General features: G+C 41.5%; 1 protein-coding gene across 2 annotated transcripts in view; it reads left to right on the top strand.

Moving 5' to 3' along the window:
- PTPRR (protein tyrosine phosphatase receptor type R) overlaps positions 1 to 14653 on the top strand; it is a 155398-nt gene that overhangs the window by 109237 nt on the left and 31508 nt on the right. For both annotated transcript variants that reach the window (XM_049792027.1, XM_049792028.1), the window contains one exon: positions 8963 to 9149. In XM_049792027.1, coding sequence (XP_049647984.1) covers positions 8963 to 9149 — 187 coding nt within the window. The remainder of the gene's footprint in view (positions 1 to 8962; positions 9150 to 14653) is intronic.

Raw genomic sequence — 14653 nt, 5'->3', positions numbered from 1 at the left:
GCTTTGCACCTGGACAAGAGATCTAAATGGGAAATGATGGTGCCCGGCTAAAGCTCCTCCGAGGTATCATGGAGGTACTTGTGAGCTGAAATCATAGAGGGGTAACTCATACAAGTTTGACAAAAAATATTTTGCAAATGGATTGATTTTTTTCTAATTTTCAAGCAGAAGATACAGCAGACAGAATATTTGGGGGGTTTAACAGTTCTTGTTGGCTTACCTTAAATAATGCATCATCTGAGCACATTAAATTGTGCATTTGTTTAAACTCTGCAGCCCTAGCAGCTAATTGTTATTCCTCTCCATTCTCCTTTCCTTTTCCCTATTCTTTTAATCCCTTTTGTTTATATTCATTGTAGCTTGGTTTAAATTAGCGTGTGCATTAATCGGAGAGAGAACAGGTCATCCAGTATGTTTGTGCAACGAGGCCTCCAGTATGAAATAGAGCAATGCTGCAATGCAAGCAGATAATAATAGCAATAAACAAGACTGCATTCAATTAAAGCTCTACTATCTAAAGCAAATTAACCATAAATTAGTAAACATTTATTCAGCTCTTTGAAAAAACAGCTCAAATAAGCACAACAAATTAGCATCTTCATTTATTTTTACCTCTGAACATTTAACTCAGTTTTCACTCATGCTGAAAACACATATATGTGAATACGAATCAGAAATAGAGCTTTATGTTACCATCCAGGTTTTATTGGGGAGAGAAGTTTGCGTGACAAAACGCAATTTGATTGTAGAAATAATCTACAGGAAAAGATGGGAGGTTGTATAAGCTTTGCATTTTTGAACAGTCAGTTCCCGTAGCCGAGCGGCGTAGCCTTATCGAGGGCAGAACAGGAGTGAATTGGCAGTACATTAGAAAGCATGATTAAAAGAGGGAAAGTTGAAACTACTCTCATGTCAGCTGTTTTCCTCTACAGGATATTGAGCCATTCCTGTCCTAACCAGATACTGATTGCTTAAAACTTAGTCCAGAAGTACTTGTCAAAACCGTTTCCTCCGTTCATTTTGACATGCTGAGCTGTGAGTAGATCCTGAGAATTGTTTGCAATTTAGTGCTGGAGGTATTGGCCTGCTCTCGCTCGCGGCTGTGGGAACAAGATCAGACCCTCTGGAGAGAACATGAAGTGCCTCCACTTTCCAGAAAAGCTATTTAAACTTTAGAGCTGAGGCTCCTCATCGGTTTCTATGGACTCAGAGGTGCTGCCAGGAGGTTTCTTGTGGGTAGGAAGCAGCAGAGGATTGGAAGTCTTGCCTCACAGCAGCCGTATATCCCTCTTCTTCTCCTTCCAGTGGGCACACAGCTTGCTGTCGTCACTTCCAGACCCCTTCCTCAGAGTGACAGGCAGGAAGCATCAGTTTTTCAAGTGACAAATAAGTGGGAAAAAATAATAATGCAACACCGGAATACTCCGAGGAGAGCGGTGTGATAGAGCAACCGTGAGCAGGAATGGCAGATGTTCTTTCCAAGAAGGTGCACTGGATCAGCATACTTCATCCCGTTGCCTTCCTCATGGTCCTGAGCTTACATATCTTCCACCTCTGGCTTTCTGGTGATAGGTGTTACCTTCAGTGTTATATCCCAATTACTGCCTCTGCACTGTAAATGAGGCTGTCCAGTCGGTGGGAGGCAGAGTAGAAATACTATGAATATCAGTTATATTAACAACTGAATTGCTAAGAATGCTTGTGGAAACATTGGGCTAGTATCTACCTATCTGTCCAGGATCTCCGCTCTGGAGAGGAGGAATCAGAGCCAGAGGAAGGTTAATTTGTGAGAGGAATAAGGCTTTGGAAATGAGGCCAGCAGCCTACAGAAAAAGACAGGTCCACTGTTCCTAGGCACGATAGGAGGTCAGTAGGTAACTTCTGGTGTTTTAAGTAGCACTGGTATGTCAGGGGATAGGAGGAGAGGGGGGAAGATCAAGGTTTGACCACCTGCACACCAAAGTGCTGAAGGTGGAACTCTGGTCCTGCATTTTTTATTTTCATGCGTAGTAAAGTTGCTGCAAAATGACCAAACATGAGCTGAGTGGAACAGGTCCTTCAAGGTATCAGGCTGTATCAATTTAGACTCGCCATAAAGCCTGTTACCCTTTAATGCAAAGTAAATCAGACATTTTATATTCATAGTTACAGATTTTCGATCAAAATCAGTTTGTATTCCTCTGCTGTTGTTTTTTTAAGTAAATGATTGTCATAAATAATGCTGAATCTTGAAATCAGTCGAAGAGTAATTTCCTTTAGAGAAGAGTACCTATGACAATTGATTGCAAAACGACTTAAGGTAACTTGAGAAATGACACAGATTTAGGGAACCTTGGGTTTTAGTCCTGCTTCTAACACTAATTCTTCTTTGGCCTGGTTAGTTGGTCGATTGCAGCTGCTGATTTTTGAGTACTTCAGTTTGGGAGCGATGTAGGTTTTGTTTGCTTAAAAGCGTTGATAACCCGGGGTCTGAGTGCGTTCCTAAAAGCTGCAGCACTTGTTCAAGTGAAAAGCAACGGCAACCCAGAATTGTCAGCAAGCAAAGCAGAGATCATTTAGGAAACTTCAGTTATCATCATGGATCTGCCAAGCGTAGCATCAGTATAATGATGCTTCATAGGGCACCTAGGAGTGTAAAAATAAAAAAGTACATTATAGGCAGTAAGTACTATGTGCAAATAGTTATTCATTAGGATGACATTCACATAGTTACATAATGATTTTTTAGTTCATTTTTATTCTCAAACTAATACTGATGATATTGATTGGCCTTTGTTGAAAGTAGGAGTAAATAAGAGGATAATTACATTAATGGGTATTGTATATTATCAGTTATGGGGTTTCTATCAGAGTATTCTCTAATATGTGCTGCAGCACAACAGAAAATGGAAACTTATGAGCTCTACATCTCCAAAAAAAGAACGTAGACCTAGGAAAAAATGAATCTTCTTTTTGCAAGTTTGGTGCTCAGTAATGGAGTTTTACCACATGCTTAGAAGACTTGTTTGAGGTAGTGTGCTGATGGCCAGAAAGAACACGAGAGGTTACCGCACCCGTCAACGTAACCATGCTCGCATTCAGCCCTACTTTCCCAAGACTTCCAGTAACATAAGCAACACGAGGTGATGATATATATTTTAGGCCAGCACGTACAGGGCAAGAATCATATGTAAGCATTTGTGAAAAACACATAAACCTTTCTTATGCTTGTTAGAAGCAACTATTTAACAATACTGTGAATGTTACTTTAAAATTTATTGAATTATACTTCACTTCAAATAAGAGTTATCTTTTAAGTTTCTGAGGACTGACTGTAATGGATATTATAAATCTGGATTTGTGAAGAAATGTCTCAGTCACACGTTAGAAGACGTGCGTTACTGTTTGCCCAAGGCTGGATGAAAATGGCAGTATTTTCAGTCCTTTGCAAAAATTATTTTAACCCCTCTGTATTCCTGCTCTTCTACGTTTTCTTTTTCCAACATTGATTTTTCTTGAAGAAGTCAATGGCAGTCATGCAGTATCCTATTTTTATTTACTTTATATCAAAATTCAGGATTAATAACAACAGAAGCATTATGTCCTTTTCTGATTTACTGTGCTTTTCATACCCCACCGCAGCTTTACGTATCACGTTTATTCATCCACACGACCGTGTTTTCTCTTAGCTATTTTGCTAAAAGCGGCAGGAAAGATGAGACCTATATTTTTTCCATTGTCCTTTTTCACAAATGTGTATTTTTTTTCTTTTGAATTACTCTACTGAGACACAACACCAGATAAGCAGGTGAAGCCTGGCCTGGGTAAGGTAGTAAGTGGTGGAAACCACGTGCCTGATTGATTGTGGTCTCCCAGTGCATTTGCAGCAGAGCAGAACCCACCCGAATTCGGTGCATTGGCTGATGAGATGGACCAGCAAGGGAAGAGACTCAGGACCCACGGCTAGACCTGGTCTGTGAGCACTAGAGAAATAAAACGCAGAGGGGAACCGCGGTGTTTTTCCCGTCATCCCCGCAGTAAAACCCGGGGAAGAGTAGCCCTGCGGAGCGTCTCCCGGTACAAGCGGGATCGGAGGACCCAAAGCGAACTCCCTCCCCAGCAGCGGCAGCCAGCGCCGCTCTTCCCGCTAATTAATGGCTTCCTTCCACCTGCACGGCGGACGCAGATCCCGCCTGGGCCGCGCAGAAGCTGGGCAGCGGGACGGAGGACGGAGGGTCCAGGAGGAAGAGCCTCCCACGTCTGCAATGCCGGGGTCGGAGGGCAATGGCTCTTGGAGGGCAGCGGCCATCACCGCCGCTTCCAAAACCGCTGGAGAGAATGAAAAGCCGAGGACCGGGAATCTGGGCGTTGCATTTTTTCAGGAGTGCTGAATAAACACGGGAATGTGTATTTAAAGAAATTGCCCAGCTTAAATAAACAACTGGGAAAATGTGTCGGGTAATTGGATTTTTCATAATCGCCAGCTATGGCTTAATTTTAGGGTCAGGGAAGACCTGGAAGTGACCTCATTGATGATTAATAGGCTTTAGTAACCTGGTGGCCCTCTGAGGTGGACAGGTGGAGCTTCCTTTTTAGAGTTTTCAAACAAACACTGCATTAATCTTTTTTTTTTTTTTTTTTTTAATCATGATCTGTAATAAAATCTGCTTCTGTAAATGTATTATTAAAAATACTCCAGTGGATTCTTATCGCTGGACTTGTTCCTATTACCAAACTGAAAAGAAGCCTGTGAGTGTGTAATAAGACCCCCTCAAGGATACTAGACAATACACAGACAGACACAAGTGGTTTCCTGATTGCACTTATTCACGTACCCAGTGATGAGGTGGCTGTCCCAGCTGGTGAAACTTCGGAAGAGTTAGTCTCATGCTGTTTTTAATGTAATGTTGTCACGAATGTTTACAATTCCTCAGATTCCTCACATGATGCTCTTCCCCATCAAGACGCAACCTCGAGGGGATGCTGAGGCAGGTGTATCACAACAAAATCTTCTCTAATTTGGCTCAGAATATTAACATAGGGAACATAAAAAATATAAAGTTATTTAGAAGGTAAGAAAGGGTTGTAAATATTCAGAAATAAGGGAAAAACCCTTGTGTATGGCTCCTTCACTCTAATTTGAAATGGAAAGATACCTGTATGTAGTCAGGAGAGAGATATATATATATCTCCAAGAAAAATTAGTTGTCTGACTTGAAGTGTTGCTGGTCTGATTGTGATTTCTTTATTCAAAACCTATTGGAGACAAAGGATAGTTACCAAAAATGGGCTTTGTTTTAGGTGGTACCTCCTTGTTGCTCCGTGGCCAGCCTTGTGCAGTCCCTCCGATAAGGTGGGAAAAGTTGGGCTCCCTACCTAACCTCTTTCCACTCAGCTAGTAAAAGAGAAGAGAATTCTGGCTGTCCTCTCTTTTCTACAGAAAGTGAAGAATTTAACTGTTGGAGAGGCACAGAGAATCCCAGAAGTCCAGAGCAGGACCTGAGACTATAAGCATCTCCGATTAGGACATACAAGCGCATGACGGGTTCAGACCCTCCTTCATCTTTCAGGACAAAGCAGTATGTCCTGTTTTCAGCCCTATTACTCAGCACAGTCTTGAATGCAATAAAGAAGTCTGTGTGATTAATGTTAATATTGGCAATAGTTAGTATTGCTAATGTAAACATTATTAGAATCTTTTTATTAACTGAAGCACGCTTCTTCAAAAGTTGTCTTTGAGATGCCTGTTTCTATGGAAGAATTACCCTTAGAGCTATTATCTGTTGTCTATCCTCTTACAGACTTTCTGGAAAGACTGCTATCCTTTAGGTAATTATTTGCTGCCCTATATTCAGTTTTTATTCAACGTGTAGCTTTTAATGTGTTAAATACGTGGCTAAAAACTATTTCTTCTTTCCAGAGTAAGTTATTTGATTCTCAACACCAGTATTCGTCAATAATCCCCATAAATGGTAAAAGCTGTAAACTCAAAGTTATAATTAGATCAGGTATATTTTTTTTGTTGTTGTTAAAAAGGAAATAGCCTTTTTGCCAAGACTGTCAGTTATAACAATGTAAAAGCCAAAGAAAATATTAACATTTTCACAGCACTTTGTTAATGAACAATGAGAATGCTTTTCCTCTATATTAGGAAATCTCAGTAGGTTCTCCCAGAAGTATGTCTGGGTCTAAATTGCTACCCATTTCTCAACCAAAGGTAGCCTAAACAGTTTTGGAGAGGTTCATCGCACACCTCTTCTGTGGATTTCTGGACTGTTGTCAAAAGATTGGATTTGCGATATACGCCCTGAGAGCCACCTGTTTGAAGGACTGCCTTTTTCCATGGAATAAATTGCTAGTCATGGTCAGAAGAGGTGCTTTCGCGGGAGGGCTTTTGTGAGAAAGCGGTCTAACGGGATGTTTTCCGTGGAGCTGGGGAACTGGTTTCTCCCGCAGCAGGGGCATTCCCCGGGGAGCCGGGATGGCTACGGGATCCAGGACCCTCCCGCAGGGTCCGGCAGAGAGCGGCCACCGTGGCGTGCCCAGCTCCCAGGCTGTCCCGGCTCTGGATTTGGGTACGAGCCCTGGTACCGCCGACCGGGGCTTCGCTACGGCGCAGGGGGTTTAGTGAGCCACAGAGCTCTACTGGTAGCCTGTGCATAGATCAGTTAGTCGTCGTTTCTGCTCAGGATGCTACTTCGCTTCTGCCGACCTCCTAGTGAAATTAGCAGAATCGTACCCCGCCTACTTCGCTCTGCCAACAGAAATTGTCCCCGTCTACCCCGGGAGGCAGCAGCTGCCTGCGGCCGCCTCGGCTCCATCTCGCCTCTCCCACCTCTGCTTCTGCCGCTGACTCACCGGTACCATCTGCGGGCCTGGGCAGCAAAGCGCTTGCTGTCACCCACCCATCGCCTAACCCGAAATAGGTTTATGGACACTTTGGCACGACGTGAGACTCACCGATTCCGTCAGGCGGTCTTGTCTCTCGGCCGTTGTTGCTTTGTGTTCGGCTAGGTGACGGGCGAGTGAGTGAAGTCATTTCTATTCGTGCGGACTGGCATGACAGAAATGGTTTCATTTAAAATAAAATTACTGAAGGATCTGCTGACATGTATAAGAGGAAGGGAAGCGCGCTGAAGTTGTGTCAACAAAAAAAAAGTGTCAAGTTCGTACGGTTACAAAGAAAGCAATAAACCCTAAGAGTACTTATCCTGGTGGCAGAAGAAGATCAGAAAACAGAACAGCAACACCAGCACTAAGTAAGTAAGGAGTCCCAGTGTCTGAAAAGACAAGTAATTTGCTCAAATATGTGTGCATACAAATACCTGTGGGCCTCCGATAAATAATGAAAGGGCAGTAAAACCCAAGTATTAACACAAGCACCTTTTGCTGCAGACTAGAGGAAAGGATTCCCCCCAAACTAACAGCACTTGCCTCACCGATACTACCTGATGATGTCTGTGTGACATTTATAATAATACGTGGCATTACTGTAAAAGAGACAGTTGTATCTTAACAACATCCCAGTGTCCAGCGTGGTGTGCAGTCACACTCACCCAGCGGCGGTTCTCCTGCCAACAAGAAATGCACCCAACCATGCAGAGTTCTAGCAGGAAAAGTGGAGACACCAGATAATGGATTAACCAGTAAATGGTTAATGGCTGGCATATGTGCTTTTAAAAACGGGCAAGTTGTAGAGTTGTATTCTGATCTAGCAGATCTGTTAGGAAAGACTTGAGACAGAGATCTTATATAGAAGATCTTGAAGAAGATCTAGAAGATATAGTTGTGTATATCTGAGCATGGTAGAGCAACTAAGAGCTAAAAGAACTCCCCTGTAAGCATACGTTAACGGAGAGACAATAACGTGCAGAGGTAGGAGTGAAAGTTGCGTGGTCATATCTCTTTATGTGCATAGCTGCTTGGTAAATGTTAGAGATGTTTACACTGAGCTGGGCACCTGTAGCCCAGTTCAGACAGCTGAACCTTACAGTCTTATAGCACTGATTTCTGATTAGTAAACACAAAAACTTTGATTAATGCGTACAAATGTGTGTTTAGTCATCACAGTTCACAGAGCGTGGATTTATTGCAATCAATATGCCTAAAGTTAAGGGTTGAGTAGATAACATTTGATTGATGGGTTGAAACTATGAAAAAAATCAGGTTTTTTAAGTGTTGTTTGGAGAAAGTAACAAGAAGAGTAGTTCTTGTACCGAGCACACAGAAGCGTGCTTTATTTGTATTTTCATGGCTCAAAGGTGTTGTTGAATCCAATTTTATTTTCCTGTAGAAATGTGAAATGTTGATAAATTTGATTATCCTGCAAGAGACGTTTGGCATTTCCGAATAACCCCTCTAAGTCTGTGACCATTCCTCCTCCTGGGATTCAGCTCATTTTTTGTGGTTTATTGCCTCTCCCTTCTCTCCCACCTGACATGAGATATTGTCCACTGTCTTGGTAGCCATGATGTTTGCACTGCCTTTCCACCTATTTCTGCTGATTTTATCACTTTTTCCCCCTCCATTCTGTATATCTAATTTGAGTAGATTCTTAACCATATAGCTGACATAACTGTGAATTTATTTCCAGGTTGTTATATGTATCAGTTAGAAATGGGTACCTTTTTTTTTTCTGTGAAACATTTCTTCCTTACTAAGATAACACTTTCACATTTGACATCTGTAACGATTAAGTAGCATGTAGGGAGCAGTTTCGACTTCTAAGAATAATCCAAATAGTTGCTCCCTAGCACACTGTTCTTGCATCCGTCGTTAGATTCAGGAATTAGGAGAAGATGTAAAATCTTGGTTTTCTGGCCACCCAGTGCTTCCAGTGAAACCAGCCTTGCAATCTTTGCATACCCAAGTCTCCCAGTGACTATACAGAAAGCCAGGGTGCATAAATAACTCAGGATCAGCTGCAAGAGTATGAGACTTACAGTAACACTGATATAACTGTTTTAATTCTTTTCTAACACAGACGAGGATCCAATGTCTCGCTGACTTTGGATATGAGCAGTTTGGGAAGTGTTGAACCTTTCGTTGCTGTGCCAACCCCACGAGAAAAAGTAGCGATGGAATACCTACAGTCGGCCGGCCGCATCCTGACACGGCAGCAGCTTCAAGACGCAGTTGCATGTTCTCATTTACTTCAGACAGAGTTCATGGTGAGTTTAACAACAAGCTTTAAATGAGGATTTTTGACATCATTGGCACAACAGGAACCGTGGGGAAAAAATAATCGGGCGAGACTTCAATGTCAAGGTACAAATCATTTCCGAAGGGCAGATTAGATAGTTTCAAGGTGGTGTTTTATGTTTATGCACTAAAGACAGATAAGAAATCAGTTATATCCGTGGATAACACAGATTCCTCTCGGTTTGAAGTCCCATTCATAGATGGGATTAATGTATTAGAGCTACAATACAAACAGCAGGACTGTAACACTGTGACAGTTTCAAAGAGATCCTAAAGGCTATGATGACAGAAAACACAGTAATAATTGGAGATTTTGTTTATTCCCATATAATCATCACATATGTTTGCAATTTGAAGACTAAATTTTTAGTCACTATAAGTGACTTTTTGGAGCAGACAGTCAGTCCAAAATATCTTTAACAAGCGTGCGATACAGCAAGCCTAATATACTCAAGACCAACACACATGAAGTGTCCTACAAGTGTATTTACTATTAAAAATGGTAAGAATCTAAAATTGAGACAGTGGCCAGGTAGAAACAAGTCAGAGCAGAAAAACTCAGTTAGGGAAAACACATTATTACATACTACTTTAAGAATACCTGAAAAAGACTGCTATTACAAAACAGCCAGGTGAAAGAGGCTATCGGAAATAAGGAGACACTCTTTACAAGAGAAGTAGAACAGAGCATAAAATGAAGCCAACTGAATATGAAAGCTGAAAAAGGCAGGCCAAAAAAGGCTTTGAATTAAAAAAAAATAAAATCATAACTTCATTTTTAAATAGATCAAAAGCACAAAGCTTAGCAAAGAGTACGAGGATCAATAGACGATCAAAAGGGTAGAAAAGGGATTTGGTGAAGCTGAAGCAGTAGGAAGTGACTCCATTATTTGCATCTGTGTTGACCATAGAAGAACTTAGGGAATTTCCTACCTCTGTGGCAGGAGTAGATTCAAACAGGTCACTGGAGGATCTGTCTGATATTGAAGCATTAATGGAAAAGATTCTAGAACAAATCAATCAAATGAATAAAAGCTACTCGCTGGAATAAGCTAGTATTCACCCAGGAATCCTAAAGGAGCTCCTATGTGAAATTATTGCTGTATTAACTGGGCAGGTGTAATTTAGCACTTGGCCCCCAGCAGCTGAGGAATCAGAGGGCCAGAGGTAACGGGCGTTTTTCAGAAGGGCTCCGGAAGAGATCCAGAGAACTGCAGGCCTAGAAATCGGATATCTAAATCGGAGAAATTGGAAGGAATTTTAATAAAGAAGCCAATAGATATATGAACAAATGCGATACAGCGGGGAATAGTCAACACAGTGTAGCACTGGAAGCACTGGTTGCTTCTCAGAGTAAAAGGAGATCACTGGTGGAGGCCCAGAGACATCTATTCTGGAGCTGATACTGACCAAGATACTCTTAAATCATCTGGAAAAGGGGATAAGTAGTAAGGTGGTGAAGTTTGATGATGATGCTGAATTACCAAGGGTAGTAAAATTAAAAATAGACTTCAAAGAAATTACACAAGGGATTTTATGATGGTGATGAGGCAGAGGAAATTCAGGGTTGATAAATAAAATGTTATGCATTTGGCAGAAAACAGCTTTGTATACTTTGATGGGTTCTGAAATAAAAAGCTAAGAATCTCGAGAAAAGAACTAGAGAATAGCACAGGAAACATCTTTATGACATTGGAAAAATCTATATAGCGCTCACAACTGCATGCTGCTCTGATCTTTCCTTCTTGGAGCACATACAGAACGAAGTACGGTGAACATAATCTCAGAATAAAGCAGGTTCTGTATCAGGAGATACTAAATAGACAAGGACTTCTGCTGAGAAAAGAGGCTGTGAGAGGCTCTAACAGAAGCCTATAAAATCATGATAGCAAGGAGAAAGGGAATATGGAGTGATTATTCATGGTTTTTCATGCTACAAGACCAGTGCAATACAGAGAAAAGCTGGTCCTGTTCGAGTTCCCCCAGACCCCTCGCTACCAGCTGCTGTCAGAAGGTACCAGAGAGGAGGAACCAACAGAACCCACCACCCGACCCAACCTCAGCCTGGCTTCTTTAGCTTTTACAACTCACTAGCAAGCTAAACTAAACAAGCAGAGCTTTTTAAGACTGGTTGAATAGCTCAAATTTAATAAATAGAGCCACACAGAAACATGTATCCTAACAGGGCATGTAAGAGCAGGAAGACCTGTACAACCCCTTGGGCGTACTACGGGTCTAACAAAGACACGCAAACAATTCGGTTCTTATGAAACATGCCGGAGCACCTGATCCCTCAGGTTTCATTTTGTTTTCAATTTGTGCATGTAAGTCACTAGAATAGATGATGAGTGCCACCTTCCTCTAAAAAGAGTTTTTCATTATGAATAATTGCGTCCTACGAAGCAGTCCTTTTATTCACCTTTAAAAAGCTAGGGTTTATAGTAAAAGTCATTTGCTTAAGAAAAATAAATCCCTCAGTTGTTTTACCAAAAATTGGTCAGAGAGTGTACGTGGAAAAAATTACAAGCATCCAACACCCTTTTATCACCAGTTACGCCATCAGTTCTCTGCCGTTCTGCTGCTTAGGCAAGAAACAACTTTATCATGCTTAAACCCTCCATGTTAGGAGACAGTTTGTACAGACAACCTGGCACCTCTGCAGAATCTTACTTACCAGAATCCTCTCACACAGCACCCGTGCATGGCTTTGGGGCAATACTCACATTTTATTTGTCCCTCCGGGGGGCACAACGTGACTTTGGCCATTCAGTATTTCCACAGAATTTTATTGAAAAGATCATGACTTGTCTATTCCATTTTTAAACTATTTTTTGAAATCTGTTTTGAGATGAAGCTGTTGAACAGTATCTGTTTAATATCTTTCTTGCTACAGATAATAGCTTTAGTAGGAACTTGAGGCATGCAAAGAACGCAATATATAACCCTCACTCATTCTGCTCGCTCAGCTTGTTTTAACTAGCTAAAGAAATACAATAAGACAGTCTTCTTGAGACTAAAGTTATTAGTTCCCATGAAGCCTTCCAAGTGTGCAAAAAGTGGACAAATGTTCAAAGTTTTCAATGGAGAACTGAAACATGAGCAGTTTCGGGTTATTTTTAGTTCTTTAATTAACATTTAATTTCTCGATTAACAGTTAAGGGGGCATTAGCTTTATTTTTTGCATTGTAAAAAATGATAAGTTGCCATCAAAATACTTTCCATAACATTTATTAGGTAAAAAGAGTTATTTTCCTTTTTGTTTTTTTTTTTTTAATGCTGACAAAAAGGTTGGCTACTTTTACTTGGGAGAATACACCTGACTTGCGAGGAGGAAGAAACATAAATTGCCCAGCATATACTTCTTTAGTAGCCTGAGCTGCTACTATTCAAAAGACAGAATGTCTGAAGTTGGTGACAGAACAGAAAAATTCATTATTCTCAAAATATTGGAATGACAGAAAATACAGTCCTGCATGGGAAAGTGCCAGATTGTTAAATCTGTAAAATTTGGCTCTCATAAAAATGGCAGGATAGGTATAATAAATATCTGCCTGACTTTTCCTAAATTTTGCTATATTTTCTGGAATACTTTCAGAGTCCCAAATCATATCTCTCTGAGTGTATGAACAGTTGTAGCATTCAACGGCTAACGTGAGCCAGAATAGCTGTTATTAGAAGCGTATCGCCCGGAGAGGTGAAGTACAAGAAGAGACGTGGTCAGTGGGGCTCCTCCAGCCGCCCGGCCGTCTCCCGCTTGATGCCTGCTGAAATTTTAACATAGTTCATCGGTTGGCGAGATACTGACAGATGCAGAAATGCCACCGAGCTGAAAACAGAAACGCATTTCTCTCGGCCAACAAGGTCAATTAATAATATTAATCACTTACATCCTGTAAACACTTTCTAGTCAGTGGGCTCCTCCCAGTAGTAAGTACTTGTGGGGCCAGGGGCACAGACAGAAAGCTGACAATAACACCGTGCATCACAGCCACAGGCAAGTCACTTATTCTGAAACTGGCTGTGAAAAGCAAGAGATTATTCCAGAAAAAAAAGTCCGGATATTATGTGGATAACATTCCTGCTAACGTGGGGGAAAATAAGCCCGGCAGATTGCAAATAGCACAATCATGTGCAAGTTAGCATACAAAGTCTGTAGCCAGATAGGCAATATACATCCATTTGCTTTATTAAACATCTATATGTATTATATATAATTAAATAATTACAAATAATGTATAAGCTGCACACATTCGTGTGCTCAGTTGCACGCATGCAGTTACAGATGCGTACACATGTGTGCCTTTGTTCATGGGCTACTTCACCTCTCCGGGCGATACGCTTCTAATAACAGCTATTCTGGCTCACGTTAGCCGTTGAATGCTACAGCTGTTCATACACTCAAAGAGATATGATTTGGGTCTCTGAAAGTATTCCAGAAAATATAGCAAAATTTAGGAAAAGTCAGGCAGATATTTATTATACCTATCCTGCCATTTTTATGAGAGCCAAATTTTATAGATTTAACAATCTGGCACTTTCCCATGCAGGACTGTATTTTCTGTCATTCCAATATTTTGAGAATAATGAATTTTTCTGTTCTGTCACCAACTTCAGACATTCTGTCTTTTGAATAGTAGCAGCTCAGGCTACTAAAGAAGTATATGCTGGGCAATTTATGTTTCTTCCTCCTCGCAAGTCAGGTGTATTCTCCCAAGTAAAAGTAGCCAACCTTTTTGTCAGCATTAAAAAAAAAGGAAAATAACTCTTTTTACCTGATAAATATTATGGAAAGTATTTTGATGGCAACTTATCATTTTTTACAATAAAGGACTGTGCCTCCCGCGGCTTTTTCCAGTCTCTGTAGGTGACAGATGTAGATCCTATTAAACACAGGTTTAACGTATTGCTCTCTCTCAGCTGGTACATAGTTGAGCAGGGAAAACTTTCGGAAACCATGCGCTGCTGGTGTTTATCCCAAGCCAGAACTGAACCAGGGAATATCCAGGTCAGCCACCATCCCATAGCAGAGCCGGTTGGGACAATTCGGAGCCCAGGGACCAAGGGGAAGAGCCTCACAGAGGTCATCACTGGGAAGGGGTGAAAGTCAGAGGTGGGTATGAGGGGGGTGTAGGAGCTCATTTTGTAGTTCCGTGGAGGGGGAAGGGGCATGAGGAGCAGGACAGAGGTGAGATGGTTTGATCTGGAGGAATGGGGATGAGGTTTATGCAGGAATGGAGTCTCACAAATGAGAAGATCCTGCGCTTAGCACAGGCATCATATGGATGGTGGTACAGGGAGCTGAAGAAGGATCGGGTGAAGGACCTGCAAGGAAGGTGTATCTTAGCAGCAACACTTCGGCTGGCCTGAAATGAGAGGGAGAGAGTTGTTTTTTTGAGGAGTCAGCTGAAGAGAAAGGAAGAGATCAAGGAGGGAGGGAGGGAGATTAAAGAAGGTCCACTAAACACATGGGCAT

This window comes from Accipiter gentilis, chromosome 34 (assembly GCF_929443795.1).
Source record: "Accipiter gentilis chromosome 34, bAccGen1.1, whole genome shotgun sequence".
NCBI lineage: Eukaryota > Metazoa > Chordata > Aves > Accipitriformes > Accipitridae > Astur > Astur gentilis.
The sequence above is the reverse complement of the archived record's forward strand: the minus strand, read 5'-3'. Positions and strand labels throughout refer to the sequence as shown.